The 16008-nt window shown below is 45.6% G+C and overlaps 5 protein-coding genes across 5 annotated transcripts; 3 read left to right on the forward strand and 2 right to left on the reverse strand.

Moving 5' to 3' along the window:
- Nucleotides 1-1227: 1227 nt before the first annotated feature.
- I302_107795 (uncharacterized protein) lies at nucleotides 1228-3107 on the forward strand (the record flags this gene model as incomplete). The annotated part of the gene is made up of 11 exons (XM_019193077.1): nucleotides 1228-1308; nucleotides 1440-1510; nucleotides 1578-1640; nucleotides 1715-2049; nucleotides 2151-2217; nucleotides 2299-2330; nucleotides 2394-2519; nucleotides 2590-2609; nucleotides 2678-2716; nucleotides 2784-2863; nucleotides 2948-3107. The coding sequence occupies 11 exons, from the start codon at nucleotides 1228-1230 to the stop codon at nucleotides 3105-3107; spliced, it is 1074 nt and encodes a 357-aa protein (XP_019044554.1).
- A 651-nt stretch (nucleotides 3108-3758) lies between these two features.
- I302_107796 (uncharacterized protein) lies at nucleotides 3759-5380 on the forward strand (the record flags this gene model as incomplete). Its single annotated transcript, XM_019193076.1, has 3 exons — nucleotides 3759-3909; nucleotides 3987-4105; nucleotides 4250-5380. 3 exons carry the CDS (start codon nucleotides 3759-3761, stop codon nucleotides 5378-5380), a joined length of 1401 nt encoding a protein of 466 aa, XP_019044553.1.
- Nucleotides 5381-6537: 1157 nt separating this feature from the next.
- On the reverse strand, nucleotides 6538-8303 carry I302_107797 (uncharacterized protein; the record flags this gene model as incomplete). Its single annotated transcript, XM_019193074.1, has 9 exons — nucleotides 6538-6753; nucleotides 6859-7071; nucleotides 7139-7211; nucleotides 7263-7351; nucleotides 7453-7575; nucleotides 7636-7716; nucleotides 7793-7905; nucleotides 7971-7995; nucleotides 8109-8303. The coding sequence occupies 9 exons, from the start codon at nucleotides 8301-8303 to the stop codon at nucleotides 6538-6540; spliced, it is 1128 nt and encodes a 375-aa protein (XP_019044551.1).
- Nucleotides 8304-8809: 506 nt separating this feature from the next.
- I302_107798 (uncharacterized protein) lies at nucleotides 8810-10324 on the reverse strand (the record flags this gene model as incomplete). The annotated part of the gene is made up of 8 exons (XM_065870540.1): nucleotides 8810-9054; nucleotides 9132-9215; nucleotides 9295-9450; nucleotides 9547-9674; nucleotides 9761-9919; nucleotides 9982-9999; nucleotides 10064-10122; nucleotides 10196-10324. 8 exons carry the CDS (start codon nucleotides 10322-10324, stop codon nucleotides 8810-8812), a joined length of 978 nt encoding a protein of 325 aa, XP_065726612.1.
- A 355-nt stretch (nucleotides 10325-10679) lies between these two features.
- I302_107799 (uncharacterized protein) lies at nucleotides 10680-13879 on the forward strand (the record flags this gene model as incomplete). Its single annotated transcript, XM_065870541.1, has 12 exons — nucleotides 10680-10805; nucleotides 10929-11239; nucleotides 11360-11453; nucleotides 11530-11664; nucleotides 11735-11951; nucleotides 12019-12112; nucleotides 12174-12327; nucleotides 12425-12836; nucleotides 12897-13011; nucleotides 13089-13245; nucleotides 13331-13492; nucleotides 13610-13879. The coding sequence occupies 12 exons, from the start codon at nucleotides 10680-10682 to the stop codon at nucleotides 13877-13879; spliced, it is 2247 nt and encodes a 748-aa protein (XP_065726613.1).
- Between the last annotated feature and the right edge of the window lie 2129 nt (nucleotides 13880-16008).

Consider the following 16008-nt stretch of genomic DNA (forward strand, 5'->3'; position numbering starts at 1 on the left):
GTGAACATGTACATTACTATTGTTCAGCTGTACCACTGTTATAAGAATTACGAGTGGTAGATTGACCAATATCTCATCATCATCACTACCAGTCGATCTTAGCGTCAGTCTAAAACGAAACGAAACGCAGTAGTAAATCTCAAAAACTTGAAACATAACGACCAGGAGGTGGGATCGTTGAGATTACGTTGTGTCTCACTTGATTCCAATAACATAACCATCCAATTATAACCAACAGTACATCTATTGCATATCACACCGTATCCATCGGATCCCTTTACTTCGGCCTGGGGCACCTGATACTGATACTCACACTCGTGTCAAGTGGCTTATCACTCTGTCTATTCATTCAATCATTCCATCCGTACTTGCCCTCGGAAGCTACTCGTACTGGTAAGTGGTCCGCTATGTCCTTGTCCTTGTCTGTGTGTGATAATGGTAATGCTGAATTGTTTCACTTTCACATGAATAGGTTATTTAGCGTTATCGCTCTGATCACCACCCAAAGGGAAAGGGAAACCAAAGATTCATTATCATCCTCAATCTCATCTCACAACTACCATCAATCTTACATTGCAATCGGACATAATCATCGACCTTTGATTTACCCTTACTCGGACGGAAGGAGACACACACAAGGAGAAAGAGAGAGAGCAAAGTGAAGGAAAGACGGACGAGTCGGGGTCATAGCGTCTAGTACGAATACGTATTACTGGGATCAGTGCGTCCATCATCAAGAGGTTGTTGGGATTGGGATTCACCACCAAATCAAGAGGGCAAGGGAGTCGCTAGACAAATTGAAAAATTCTCACTCTCAAACCACACCACCAAAACCAACACCCAAGAATCGCATCTTGCACTCTTACCTTACATCCCACTCATCCGTTAATCATCATCAATCATCCAACACTGTCGATATCATCAACACGAAACCCACAGATACGCAAACCAACGCAAGCCAACGTGAACACACAAACGTACCCCCTCCTCCTTTCTTCCTACAACAAACAAACATCCACACACAACACGGCGAAACGGACATACCCATTGTATCTGTATCTGTATCCGCATCTCAATCTATTGTTCTCCAACGCCGAGATCTCCCACGCTTCGTTGGTTTTTCATACTCCACAAAATACATCAACATCAACAACAACGTTCATTCGTTCGATCCCTCATCTTGTCACCTGTCTAAACGGATTCATCCAATAGAGAGATATAGCCAAAATGGGCGGTTGTATGTCTACGCCCTCAGAGGACCCCATAGCTGATAAGAGGAGTAAAGAGATTGACAGGCAGTTGAGAGAGGTGAGTTCGTGCTTGGATCTTGGAGCATTGGAGCATCGGTGGTCTATGCGGGACGAAGGCGGTCGGGGCGGAGTCAACGTGGACGTGAATGTGAAGTTCAACGCTGACTTGTAGCATTTGTGCGTCGATAGGATGAGAAGAAATTAGCGAAGGAGGTGAAGTTGTTATTGTTGGGTGCAGGTGCTTCGGGAAAGTCTACAATGTAAGCCACTCAGTGATACGACTGAGGTGTGAGGGGGGTAGCAGCTGATAAGACGAGACGAGGATAGTTTGAAGCAGATGAGATTGATACATAACAAACCGTTCGAACCTATCGAAATAGAGGATTACCGGTGAGTCCAATGTCCCCCTGGTCTGACCCGGCATGAAATAGAGAGCTGATGTTGTGATTCTACTCGTCGACTAGCAAACTCACATTCTCCAACATCGTAGGCGGCATGCGAACAATCATAGACGTTATGGACGAGTTGAACCTTGCCGTCCTATCCGAGAACAGACGGTACATCTCCCTAGTAGATTCAGAACCGCCCATAAATTCCGGTGAACCCTACCCTATGAAATACCTCAACGCGTTGAAATCGCTCTGGGACGATCCGAACGTCCAGGAATGTTATAAAAGGGGGAATGAATTTGCGTTGGCGGAGAACATGCCGTATTTCTATAGTGATTTGGATAGACTTTTTGAAAGTGGTTATAGGCCTAGTTCGGATGATATTTTGAGAGTGAGAAGTAAAACTACTGGTGAGTTGTCATTCACCTCGTCGAGTTTTACTTCAAGCCACGATCCTTTTATAGCCTGATTTCTCAGATCTTGCATACTAATACATAAAAACACCCCCCAGGTATCACCGAGACTAGATTCCCATTGAACGACGTGGTCTTCAGACTATTTGACGTAGGTGGTCAACGGTGAGTCTGAGTCTGAATTTAATCTTCAATTTGCGCCCCAGAGGAAGTGCTTACTTGTTTTTACTTGACGGCGACATGTAGGTCTGAACGACGAAAATGGGCGTCCTGCTTTGGTGAGTAACCAGGATAACTCAGATCCTGTGATATGATATGTAAACTAATGTGCGTAAAAATAGAAAATGTCACTGCGATTTTGTTCTTGGTCTCTCTGTCGGATTATAATTCATGTTTGATAGAGGATAGAGAATCGAATGGTATGCAGGAGGCTTTGTTGCTTTTCGATTCGATTTGTAATTCCCAGTGTGAGTGATAGGGCGTATTGTGAGATGAGGAAGACCATGCTGATGAGTGTTGTCTTTTTGCCACTTGTAGGGTTCGTCAAAACGTCAATCGTAAGTCGACAATTCTCTCGGTGTGATGAGATAGCTGCAAGTACTGACGAGGCTTCCAATATCTGCAGATCTTATTCTTGAATAAAGCGGATATTCTTATGGACAAGGTGAGCTTGCAGTTTCGTGCCATGATCTCATCGAAACTCACCAGCTAATCATGTGTTTCCATCGCAGATCAAAGACCCTCAACAACAGATCAAGAAGCATTTCCCAGAGTTCGAAGGTAAACCGGGATCTTTCAATGATGCTGTTGAGTGAGTAATCCCCAAACCCATCGATTATCCCTTCATATAGCCTTGTCGAGATTAATTGCTAATGCTCCTGCTTCGTCTGTTTAGATTTTTCAAAACCAAATTCCGATCACTCAACCGAACCCCCTCCAAAGAGATCTACTGCCATGTCACCACAGCCGTCGATGTGCAGAACGTCAAGATCGTCATGGCTGCTTGTCAAGATACCATATTGAAGAACGCTCTGAGGGATATGGCGATTATATAGTTTAACGATGGGAGGTAGACCGAAAAGAGTTCTGTTTGTTTTGGTTTGTTTTGTTCTTTGTTTGTTTTCGTCTACTTACTACAAGTCGTTCGTTCATTTACCGTCAAAAGAGGATTTATCATGATATACTATCCATACTTATATTCATATGTTACATACCCTCTCCAATTTTAGTGCCTATCTTTCCGCTTCATTTTGTTCCGTTTTGATTTGTTTGCGGTCTACTTTATACATGTGTATTGGTATCTGCCTTTGCTTGGGGTGATTGCTGGGGATGTCGCTTCTTTTGTGTGGGAGTGGAAGTGCATACATACATTAGGAGATAAACTTAGAATGATATGATGATGATCCATACGAGTATGAAATAATAATACAGGACCAGTACCAGTTACGCGGGAATCACCGCGTGAGATGACATAAAACCCTAAAAAATCAATGTTCAGTTCATTGAGATATTCTTGTTACTTCCTTTCTCTTCATCCATCATCCATCTGTCTGTCCTATTGCATTCACCCTCTTCTCATCGAACCACATACATTTCTTGCTCTACTGGTATATACATTGTGTAATACACGACTACCATCGAAGCCATCCTTGTTGTACTGCTGTACCTTGACGACGGAACTCTTGCCTCTTGCTTGTACTTTACATATGACCCTCCATATTCCTCTACTTGATTCATCCCACGCAGGTCCATCAACACATAGACATAAACAAATAATCCCCTCGAGCGATGTTCACAACGATCTGAAAAACGTGGTGAGATGCCTGAGGGGTTCCAAGAGGATAGTAGTGGTTACTGGTAAGCCATATTCAGTGCATCCCCAAGTATTTATTTGACTTAGGCTTATCGTGTTTTGTCTGTATGGTACGGTGTAGGAGCGGGGATCTCGACGGGAGCTGATATACCGGATTTCCGATCTTCCACTGGACTATTTAATGGAGATAGAGCTCAGGTGGGGAGGACGAAAGATCTTTTCAATGTGAAATGTCTATCTGTACGTCTTGTCCTCACTCTTGACATATGATCCTGTCCCTCTCTTCCGACGTCATTGATGCATCCTATATCCGTTCTCACTCCCACATAACGCTTGGTAGAAATAGACGGGACGCTGACCACGGCACCACCTCAACTAATGCAGTCGCCATCCCTCCTCGCCGACCATCACGCACTCATAACATCCCTCGCATCATTGTCCATCTCAGCCAACCCAACGCCCTTCCATTCCTTCCTCTCTTCCCTCTCCTCCTCAGGGAGATTACTGAGATGCTATACTCAGAATATAGATGGGCTGGAATCGAAGGTGGGCTTGAAGATCGGTATACCCCCTGCACCGACTGCCAAAAGCAGAGCAAGACCGAAATCGCGGTCGAAAACGACAACGGCAGATGATCTGATCGATCTTCAACTTACCACAACTCCATTACTAGAATCAGAACCTGAACCAGAAGTGATACCTCTCCATGGATCAATCCATACCCTCTCTTGCACTCTATGCCGCGCAACCTTCCCAATCTTACCTCACCTCCCTCTCTCCCCGCTTGCCATCCCATGCCCCACATGCGAGCTCACTTCGACCATCCGCGAGGCCCTCTCCGAACGACGGCGCAAGCAGGGATTTCTGAGATCGGATGTAATTTTATACGGGGAAGAACATCCCCAGGGCGAGAGCATTGGATCAACCATGGAGAAAGATCTGAAGAATGTGGATTGTTTGGTCGTGGTGGGAACGAGCCTTAATATCCCTGGTGTAAAGAGGTTGGTTAAGGAGATGAGTGGTGCAGTACATCATAGATCGAAGGGAAAGGGAGGAGGAAAGGTGACATTGATAAATGACGAGTATCCCCGAACATTCCCATCGTCCATCGAAGGGGGAAAAGGGATATTTGATTATTGGATTGAATCTGATATTCAACGATTCACAGTTGATTATCTGACGAATCAGAGTTACTTGGATAATCTCGAGGAGGGCAGGGAAAGTGGGCCGTCTACCCCTAAGAAGAAGAGGACGGGCGATGTCGTGGTACTTCCTCCTACACCTGAATCTATCGATAGACCCAGGACCAAGCCCGGGTCTCGTAAGGCTTCGAAACAGGCTTTGAATTCATCGATCCAAGAAGATCTCGCCACACCGACAAAACGGAAGAGAATGGAAGTTGAGGTGGTCATTCCTGTCAGTCCTGTGTCGATGAAGAAAGGAAAGTACGTGAGGAGGGAAAGGGATACTACGCCAACGCCTATTTCACAGAGTCAGAGTGCGCAGAGTGGATAGACCGTGATCGGCATTGAACTTGATGGGAATGGACACTTGACTTCTTTGTTTGCTGTTTGCTGCTTTGATTTTGTTTATTCTCCAATGTTGTATTGCTTCATGTACGGTAGAACGACTTGGTAGATAATGTACTTTGTGTTGTACTGTTCGATGTGAGCTTGCATGTGTGCCCTGGCCTACCTAACTTATATAGCGGACCAGATATGAGACTCATCATGTCTACGTCTAAACTTTCCCCAAAATACACTTGATGTACATGTGCTGGCCCTTCAGATCGGATCATCAGTCATCGATAGGATTGGATAGGGACGGGCAAGGAGATTTCAATTCATCACGACTCGCAAGATCATGGGCTGGGCAGTAAGTATACAGTACTGCAAAGTGCATCTTGTTTGACACATCCTTCATAGTTATCCTTTATTACCAAGAGGTTTCAGGATATACAACAAAGGTCACCCTTCACCTTTCTTTACCTAGTTGAGCAACGATACATGTTCGAGAATCCATCGTACACAGCACCTTTGTACGATAAAACCTTTCACGCTCAAGTTTTGGGGCCATGGAGTCGTAGTTTCAGTCCCATGAGGCCCTCCCCTCTCAAAGATAAAATATATAAGTTCGATGTCCGTCGACCTGTAGCTCATCTCCACACCCCAACACACCCACATCTAAATAATCAACTGATAGCCTTAACATCATACACTAAACACAGTCATCCAATCACTCTAGCTCATTCCATCCCCATCGACTAACCAATCATACGCTCACCATGCACCCCTCGGAGTCCCGCCTTTTCCCTCCTCCTCCCCTGAACCCCAATCCCCATCTGAGATCTCACCTTCCCATCCTCTCCATTCTGCGAGGGAAAACGATTATCCCCCTTCACCAATCTGTGAGATGGGATTACAACCTGAGGAGGTCGCTCATGTAATTACCAAGTTGTCTGATTCGACTATCACAGTAGAGAGGAAAGGGATATTGTTGAAGTTGTTAGGTGTTGAGAGTACTTTTACTGAACCAGGTAAAAATAAGGAGAGCGGGGGAACGGATGAGTAGATATCTCACTCATATATATCTATATGCATATTCTCATACCGTTCGATTGTATCATCTACCATCCTCATCTATCTACCTGACCTGACCCACGCACTGGGGACCTACTTGGACCTCTTATAAACCTTGGCCAAGAAACTTCTAAACACCTCTTTCTTCAACCCCGTACCCTCCTCATCGACCGTTTCGATCAACCCGTTGATCTTTTCGTAAGACTCCTTCTCGTACGCCTCGAATCGCTGAGGGATAGAGATGGGTTCTTGAGAGAAGAGAGCTTTGATCTTGGCTTCTTTTTCGGAATCTTTTTGACCGTAGTTTTCCTATAATCGTTATATCAGCATATGTTTGTGCCCCTACAATATAAGAATTTGCGGGTCGAACGGGTTTTATAAAATGTGATTCATATAGTGGAAGACAACACTCACATCAAGTATCTTCCTTTGCTCCTCCGTAGCATACTTCAAAGCGGTATTAACGTTCCACGAACACTTGTTATCCAGAATGTCGGTCCCGATTTTACCGATATGTTCAGGTTTACCATAACAATCCAAGTAATCATCTTGGACTTGGAAGTATTCACCTAAGGGAATCAAGATGGATAGAGCAAGGTCGTATGCTGATTTAGCTTCGACACCGGACTACAAAGTATCATACATACATCAGCTATCTTCTCTCGAAATGCGGTGGAGCGAAAGGGTCACTCACCATGTGCATGGCGAGTGCTACGGGGAGGTAGAACGAGTAGTAGGCGGTCTTGTACACTACGATGAGGTGATGTCTGCAAATGATCAGTCAGCTTTGCGCACGCGTTATGTGCGGATCGACTGACTTTTCAAGTGAGAATTTGCTCAGGTCTACGTGATCCTCTGGAGCAGTGATGAGATCGACTAATTGACCAAGCTCAGTTTGGAAGGTTGTCTATTCCGCATAACGAGATGCATCAGCGTCTGAGAAACCCTTCCACTTCAAAAAGGGGTACGGGGACGGTAAAGCTGATTGAAAGAAAAGACTGAACATACCTCTAAGAAGAGCTCAATAAGATCAACATAGTATTTCTCTTGTCTGAAATGCTTTTTCAACAAGTGGTAGATGGCAGCTTCGAGCATGAATGCATCGTTGATTGCGATGTTACCGACGTTTGGCTATGTGACATTGATATCAATCTCTTGACATGCTTTAAGACCGGTCTCAAGGTGACTGACCATCTTGTACCAACATGGCTGACCTCTTCGAGTAACGCTTTGATCCATTATATCATCCGCGACGAGGAAGTACGCTTGGAGCTATGACCGTGATATATGTATGAGCGTAATTACAAAGCGCACAAGAGCTTTTGAAGTGATCGCGAATATCACTCACAAGCTCAACACACCATCCCAAAATAGCAGCATTCTTGTACTCCTCTTCCTCGAGTTGTCTTCCCTTGAGGATCTCGACGGTATCTACCACTGACATACCCCTGTTGAGTTTTCCTATATCATGAAGTCAGCTCAGCTTCTTCCATCGATTATACAATCTTGAGATACAGAAAGCTTACCTCCAGGAGTGTTATGGTAGAGTACCTAAAACCCAACAAACCCATCAAGTCAGCTCATACTTTTCTCCTTGCGAGACAGAGGTGACCAAGTGTTAAGTGTCAAGGGAAAGGTCAGGATGGGGATAAGGATGCACGCACCTTCTCATACCACTCCACAGCATCTTTAGGCATACCTTCACCTTTCACATAGCTCAACAGCTCCTCGGCGATAACATCAAAGACAGCTTCGAATTTGGCTCGTCTAGCTACTTTTGGGTCTGACGAGTTGATATCGTCCGTCTTTTGTCTTTTGTAAGTGTGACCGTCTATTTCGGGGTTGAGGGAGGATGACATTTTGGATGAGATTTTTGATGAGTAGGAGGGGGGATTGTAAAGAGTGTGAGGTGTAATGAATGTAAGTACATATATTTATGATCTTATTGTTGATCTGATTCTCTCGAATGCAAACTATCGTCTCATCCTGATTTCATTTCATTTCCTCGCAAAACACGTTGCCACGTGGTTACGGGTGATCCGTGTAGTGCTCATGTTCAGGCGAATTAGCCGAAGGTGATTTATACTACCACTACCATTACCACCGCAGATAACACAGCTCAGGCCTATATACATGACACCATCTATAACAGAGATACGAGATTAATTGTTCGCTACATTCATATTATCGAGATATCCAATCACCATCAACGCGCTACTAACTCCAATCCGAGCCTTCGTACTCCATCCTTTGGCTTCCCCCTACAAGTCAACGTCCGGCATTGACCTCAGCATGCATTTTACCCTTCTCCACCTTCCCAGAGTTTGAGCGTTGTTTTCATCCATTCGGACACTCTCTTGGTACATTATACACCCCCGTCCGTAGCCCTCTCCCCACCTCTACCACCCGCCACCTCCCCCTCATGTCCACTCAACAACCCCGTAGTCTCCCCGACAGCTTCCTGCGCAGCCCGCACTTCGCCAACGGTAACGACCTCCTCAGGAGGGATCTCAGTCCCCGGGGGAACAGCAATGACCCTTCCGGATCGAGTTCGTCGATGTCTCTTGGCGTGTTTGGCTGATTTGCCTGCTGCCCATGGTTTACCGGCTCCTATCAATCCAGCAAAGAATGAATTAGCTAAATTGAAACAAAAAAGTACTATTTAGCTGATAAGTTAAGTCACGTACGAGCAGCAAGAGCGGTAAATGTGAGGAGCAGGGCCATGGCGCCTGATACGATCGCTGAGCTGACACCGTAGTAGAATGATTGGTCTGTGGGAATGTATTCCATATCAGCTGGTGAGCTGAGATATTCAAGGTTAATTCGATGAACAGGAGAGATCCAGCTCACCAAGATGGCTTCCTTTCGTCTCAAATCTCTCATCCGTCCTGAAGACATGTAAGATCAGGGCGAAGGAGAGTATTTGCAGTATACAATGAATCAGCATAGTTCCAGAGACAAGCTTCCATTGTTGTCTTCTTGCTTTTGCTCGAGCAGTTCTTTGACCTATCGCAGAAGGATTTGGATCAGTAAGGCAGCATTGATGGATTGCGACAAGCTGTTCTCTGTAGAATGGTTATGAAAAGATGAAGCTTGACTCACCTCGGTGCAAGAAGATGAATAGCAGACTTATCAAACTGGCTAGACAAGGTACCAAGGATAATTGAGCAGAGTATCCCGCAGTGGACCAGAGGACGCAGAATTTTTCGCCGAATTGCTGACACTCGGATCTAATGAATTATAGAGCATTATAAGCCATTCCGTCTACGGGATGGTCCATAGAACCTGAATATTGACACTGGACACGCTTACTCACCTAGTGGGGAAAGCCTGGCACACCCATCCATCTCCTTCACCATACACTGGCCCGTTGACTGGTCCTAGCTCCCATCCAGAGAATACTTGGTCGGATACCAAAGGTGGATGAGAAGGTTGGAGGAAAGCTGCGTTGGGTGATGGGGTCGATCGAGTACATCTGGGTATACGAGTCAGCTCGTCGGCCGATTAGCGAATATGAGAAATAAAAGGCAGAATTACCTTCTATACAGTCCATATCTACAAGTAGTCGTACCATCAGTATCTCATATGATGCAAGGTATCAATGGGGAAAATCACTCACCTGGTCTCAAATTGTGTTGGACCGGGATTTCTCGAGATGACATGCAATAAACTTGGGACCTGTTCTCCTTGCATCAGTCATTCATTGGTTATCGGGGGATCTCCTGGATCTCAGCTGATGGCATAGACTCACATAGATATTAAGCAGAGTCAAGGTAGTAGCGGCGAGCAGGAAAATCAGAGAAACGAGATAAGGTGATTTCCTCATTGTGTAGGGCCGCTTGATACGGGGAGGAGCAGAGTGGTGGACGTGTGCCGGCATCGTGGGTGATTTCGCTTGGAGTTGTAGCCAGCTATTGAGAGTGACGATATCAAGGAGCAGACGATCTTGATGTATCGAGTCGATATGCAGTGTTATGACGAGTATGGGTGTGGACGATAAACAAAGGATTGTTCAGTACTGTACGATGATGACATGAGAACAGACCAGACCATTCAGCGTATGGTTATATGGTGAGATTGCGGGATTGCGGGATTATCCTATGTCTATGACAACAAGTGGTGATGTCATCGTTTGAACAAGATTACAGTAATTCGCGCATTCCTTCGCCATTCTTATGGTCCTTCTCCATAAATACAGTACATCTAACGACATAGATCATAAGAAGAACCATGATATGACAACAGCAGCTATGGATGTCGATCATCAGCCGCCAGACGCGGCGGACAACTATGAACCTCAAGGTCCAAAACCTATAAGGAAGTTGACCAAGGACGTCATCAACCAGATAGCAGCTGCAGAGGTAGGTCATCTTAGTCAATGCCATGACCAAAGCACAACGTCTTTGGGCATTGTGCCGTTATCATGTATTCTCATAACATACAATCTCTTCGCCTTCCAGTGTAAGCGACTGACACACCCCCAGATCATCCACAGACCAGCCAACGCCATCAAAGAACTCCTCGAAAACTCCCTCGACGCCGGATCAACCTCCATCAAAATAACCCTCAAGGACGGTGGCCTGAAATCCATACAGATCATAGATAATGGTCATGGTATCAACAAAGCGGATTTGCCATTATTATGCGAACGATACGCTACCTCGAAATTACAAAAATTTGAGGATCTGCAGAAATTGGGTACGTATGGATTTAGGGGGGAGGCACTGGCAAGTATAAGTTATTGTAGTCATGTTGAGGTGGTTAGTAAGACTAGGACAGAAGGATGTGGGTGGAAGTGAGTTTGTGGTGTTTCTCTTTCCCCCTTTTCAGAGGGGTCTATCCTCCTTCTCATCCTCTTCATTCGAATGAAAAGATAATGGGAGGACGATGCTGATACTTTCTGGGGGATATTCAGAGCAAACTACCAAGATGGCGTATTGATACCGTCCAGACCCGGTGGTCCTGCTGAACCGAAACCTACAGCAGCGAATGATGGAACTGTCATTACCGTACGTATCAATCCATCAGCTAGCTCTTGACTATGCCTTGATCAGAGAGTAGAGCTGATTTGTGATATACTTTAAGGCTGAAGACCTATTCTACAATATGCCCTTACGAAAACGAGCGTTTAAATCCCCTTCAGACGAGTACACAAGAGTATTAGACGTGATCACCAAATATGCTGTACATAACCCACATGTGAGCTGGGTCTGCAAAAAGGTAAGTCTGGGCTGTACAATTGTGGATGAAAAAGAAAATAATCAGCTGATACGATGATTGTGCGTTATAGGCAGGTACCTCACTGCCTGATGTCTCCACACCAGTGAGCTCAACTACAAAAGCCAACATATCCAATCTCTACACCCCGTCATTAGCTGCGGAATTGCTAGAAATTCCTTCAACGGTCTTACAACCCGAAGCGAAATTATCTTCCACAGTCAGGGGGTGGGTCAGTAATGCGAATAGCAATTGGGCTAGAAAGGGTGGTTGGCTGTTATTCATCAACAGTGAGTATCACACGACTGTTTGCAGGTGAGGTCGGACAGCTGATGATTAAGCCTTGGTGGGTGTTAGATCGACTAGTCGAATCGAGCAAGATCAAAAAAGCGATAGATGCGTTGTATACAGCTTATCTACCTAAAGGTGCCTCACCATGGGTATATCTGAGGTAAGCGTACCTGGCCTTCTCCACGGTCCGTCATGCTCGACTGACACGGACTTTTGGCTAGCCTTGAGATCGACCCCGCCAAGATCGACGTTAATGTCCACCCGACGAAATCAGAGGTACATTTCCTGAACGAGGATGAGATGATAGATGGGATCTGTGAGGGTGTACAGACTGCTTTGGCTGGAGCGAATGTCTCGAGGTCGTTTTCGGTTCAGGTGAGTCACGACAATACAATATCACTCATCTTGAAGCATTAATCATACCTGTCAAACTGGATACAAAACAAGACGATGACTGATCATCCATTGTCAGACCCTTCTCCCAGGTGCTAATCAACCCAATGAGAAACGTGGTGAATCTTCTGCCTCTTCTTCCCCAGCCATTCGTAAACCCGCGCCAAACTACAAAGTCAGAATGGACCCTTCGAACCGAACATTGGACTCTATGGTCACCGTAGTAGACCCCTCGCAGTTATCCGGGTTCGCCCAATCAAACTCTCAGATACTGGATGATCTTAGACCCAGTAAGAAGAGGGCAGTTGGAAGTGCCGAGGAACCGTTCAATATCGATGATGATGAAGAGGAAGGAGAGAATGAGAGGGAAAGGGTGATGTGGAATGAGGGGTATAAAGGGAAAGGGAAGGAGAAGGAGATACCGGAGAGTGTATGCGAGTTTGATAGTATTCTTGAGCTGAGGAAGGCCGCTAGGAAAGGAGGTAATGCCGGTGAGTGGGGTGTGATACACATCGGATCAGGAGATATGCTAATACCACAGAGTATTATAGATCTCAATGAGATTATGCGTCGACATGCTTTTGTCGGTGTAGTGGATAGGCAATTATGTCTGTCATTGATACAGCATAGTACGAAATTGTATCTTGTCAATCATGCTTCATTAGCGTGCGTCTTTCATCATTTTCAAGACATCCACGGTATTGATGTATACTGATCTGACATAATTTGGACTATGTGTATAGGGACGAACATTTCTGTCAACTTGGCTTGAGGCAATTTGGAGCATTCAACAGATTACGTCTTGAGCCTTCGCCCAATCTCAAAGAACTGTTGAAGCTGGCGGCGGAGGATGAAAGTGGGTTGAAAGGTGTTGGGTTGAACGTCGAGGAAGTTGTCGAGGTGTGTTACTTGTTGCTGTTGTCTACTGTGCTATCGAATCTGACATGGAACACCAGAGACTGATATATGATGTGTTATCGGTTAGAGCATTTACGACCTCCTGATGGATAAGAAAGAGATGATAGATGAATATTTCTCATTATCGATCAATGATCAAGGTGATGTCGAAACGCTACCTATGATATTGAATGGATATACACCGAATCTGGATAGGTTGCCACATTTCTTACTTTGTCTAGGTACTCAGGTGAGTGCGGGATTGCTCGTCCCAATATCAAAAGACATCGATTGTTGCCCCGTGGCCATTACTTGAGGGAAACCGAAGTGACGTGGTATTCGCTGACTTGTACTGGTGGTCGTACAGGTCAACTGGGAATCCGAGAAAGAATGCTTCGCGACCTTCCTAAAGGAACTAGCATTTTTCAACTCACCCCGACCATTCTCCAATCATCCGGGGGACGAGAGGGATGAGCATGAGCCGTCGACAGAAGAGATCAATCATCACTTATGGCAACTTGAACATATCCTTTTCCCATCTTTCAGACGTCATACCCAATGGCCGAAGAGTAGAATGACAGAGTTTAATATGATAGCTAATTTACCTGACCTGTTTAGGATCTTTGAGAGGTGTTAACTTTGAGGTTTGTATTGTGTAGTATATATTAGGATGTTGTATTGTCTCATGGATGAAGTCACTTGGGCGGTTTTGAACATGGGCTATACATAAAGCTGTATCAAGGAGCTACTTCAATAGGTGCAACGCTTGAATTGCCGTTCGTGGATCTGGAAATTTTTTTGGTTGGATACTAGTAATTTAGTTAGCGCAAGAATGGACATACATTCCAATTTCCCATATCTTCAATTTGAATCTTCCTCGTGGCGGTATACTAAATAAGATGGGCAGGCCACGGAGCTCGCATGATCAAGAGAAACACACAGTGAATCATCAGAGTGACTTGAATGAAGCCAGACACCGACGGTGAATGGACATACGGTAACTTTATCGGTGAGTACTTCAAGAATGCGGGTGTCGTTTGTGAATGTCCACAGCTCAGCTCAAATGCTGCATCCTCGAGAGTTCAATGGCCGTCTGGAGCATTCGCGAGATAGCGAGCCGGAGGAGGGTCTGACGACAACTGCTAGTCGATTGTCGACCGAGAATCGTGCGATGGGGATCGGACTCTTTCTTCATCATGCTGACAGTCTTTTGAGCATGTCATGTCATCTCTCACAATTTCAATTGCGAGAACCACGGAACACGCATCGCTCCACTTTGGACATTCAGATGAGCAAACGCGATCATCGACTTGGGTTTCGATAAGGTTTTGAACGTTAATGTACCTTTTCAGGCCTTGCTCGGCAATTCGGTCCGGAACTTTGGTAAACGAGCATCAACACACTTTGTACTGTACATGCATATGCCATAGGGATCATTGAGGTGAAATCTGGATCATTTCCGCGGACCAACTGATTATAACGAGAGAAGGGGATGCGGAGATGAAGCGATACGATATCGACGTCTCGTAATCATGAAACAAGAAAAAGACTCCAAAATCATCACGTAGCCGCTCCTACATGATCAGATGAGAGGGTACGAAACTTGCATAATTGAGCATGAACATACTGATAAGGCACTCACTCACCCGGGGAGATGTCCAATATGTGGTGAAACACATTCAGCCTGACAAAGTTTCGTTAACGTTGCCATCTCCCATTGGTCAGTGGGAATGGGAATCGCAGGCTTATACTTGTACCTGACTCAATTGCCTAAATGACAGGTGACTACACAAGGATAACCGAGTGTTCACAAGAGAGAAAAGGGTCAAAATTAGGTCAATCCCTTACGAGATGATGGGTTCACGCTTGCCGCCGGTCTTGATGACTTAATCGCCGGTGCGCGAGATGCTTCACATCCCTAACTTTGTTCCGCTTACTCAGCACGACCTCGGCTGGATCTCTGCTCGGTAAAGTCTTGGCGAGCAGACTGGCTGCGCGGTGTTCAGCTCCGTGTCCACGCGGAAATCACTACGAGGCTATAGATAGCTTTGGCACCATGTACGGGGTCCTGTCTCGGCCGGAAAATTCACAATGTGAAGTGTAACTTCAGACCGTTCGGCTCGACCATTAGGTTGACTACGACATGTATCCTCTCTTATCATCGATCTTTCGTTAGATAGTGGAGAATGAGACCGCACAAACTTCGTTTCGCCCCTCGTTCCAGACTGGCGGAAAAAAAGTGATTCCAGCGAACCTTGTTACGGGAGCGGTGAGGTGCGGCACAGGAGAAAAGAGGTGCCTGGGTGTAATGTGGCTGGTGGACATAATGGGTCGCTGCCAGAAATTGTAATGATCTTTTCAATGCGACCAATAAAAAGTGGCTGCAACTGATGATGGGTTCTTCTGGATTTTTTTCGACGCCACCACCTATATTTAAGTGTATCTTCGTTTCGCTCTTCTCGGCATGATACAGACCAGGAACTTGACGGGATGGTTAATCATGCTCCGGAAGCGAATACACGGGACTCGTGGCATGTGCCGTACAGTACAGTCAAGCTGCGATTACCTCTGACCATTCCGATCGCTGGGAGCATCGAGATCGATAGGTAGTCATATGTGCTTTGGAGATTGGCTAGCTCTCGGTGCACTGCCCTGAAAATTGCTTTGGCTTCGGGGCAAGGAGAATGGTCGTTCGCAGGCTCGAGAACAGGAGGGAACAGAATAACACATGCAGAAAGACCAATAGGAATAGCAAGACCAGTAACA

Source organism: Kwoniella bestiolae, chromosome 6 (genome assembly GCF_000512585.2).
Source record: "Kwoniella bestiolae CBS 10118 chromosome 6, complete sequence".
Taxonomy (NCBI): domain Eukaryota; kingdom Fungi; phylum Basidiomycota; class Tremellomycetes; order Tremellales; family Cryptococcaceae; genus Kwoniella; species Kwoniella bestiolae.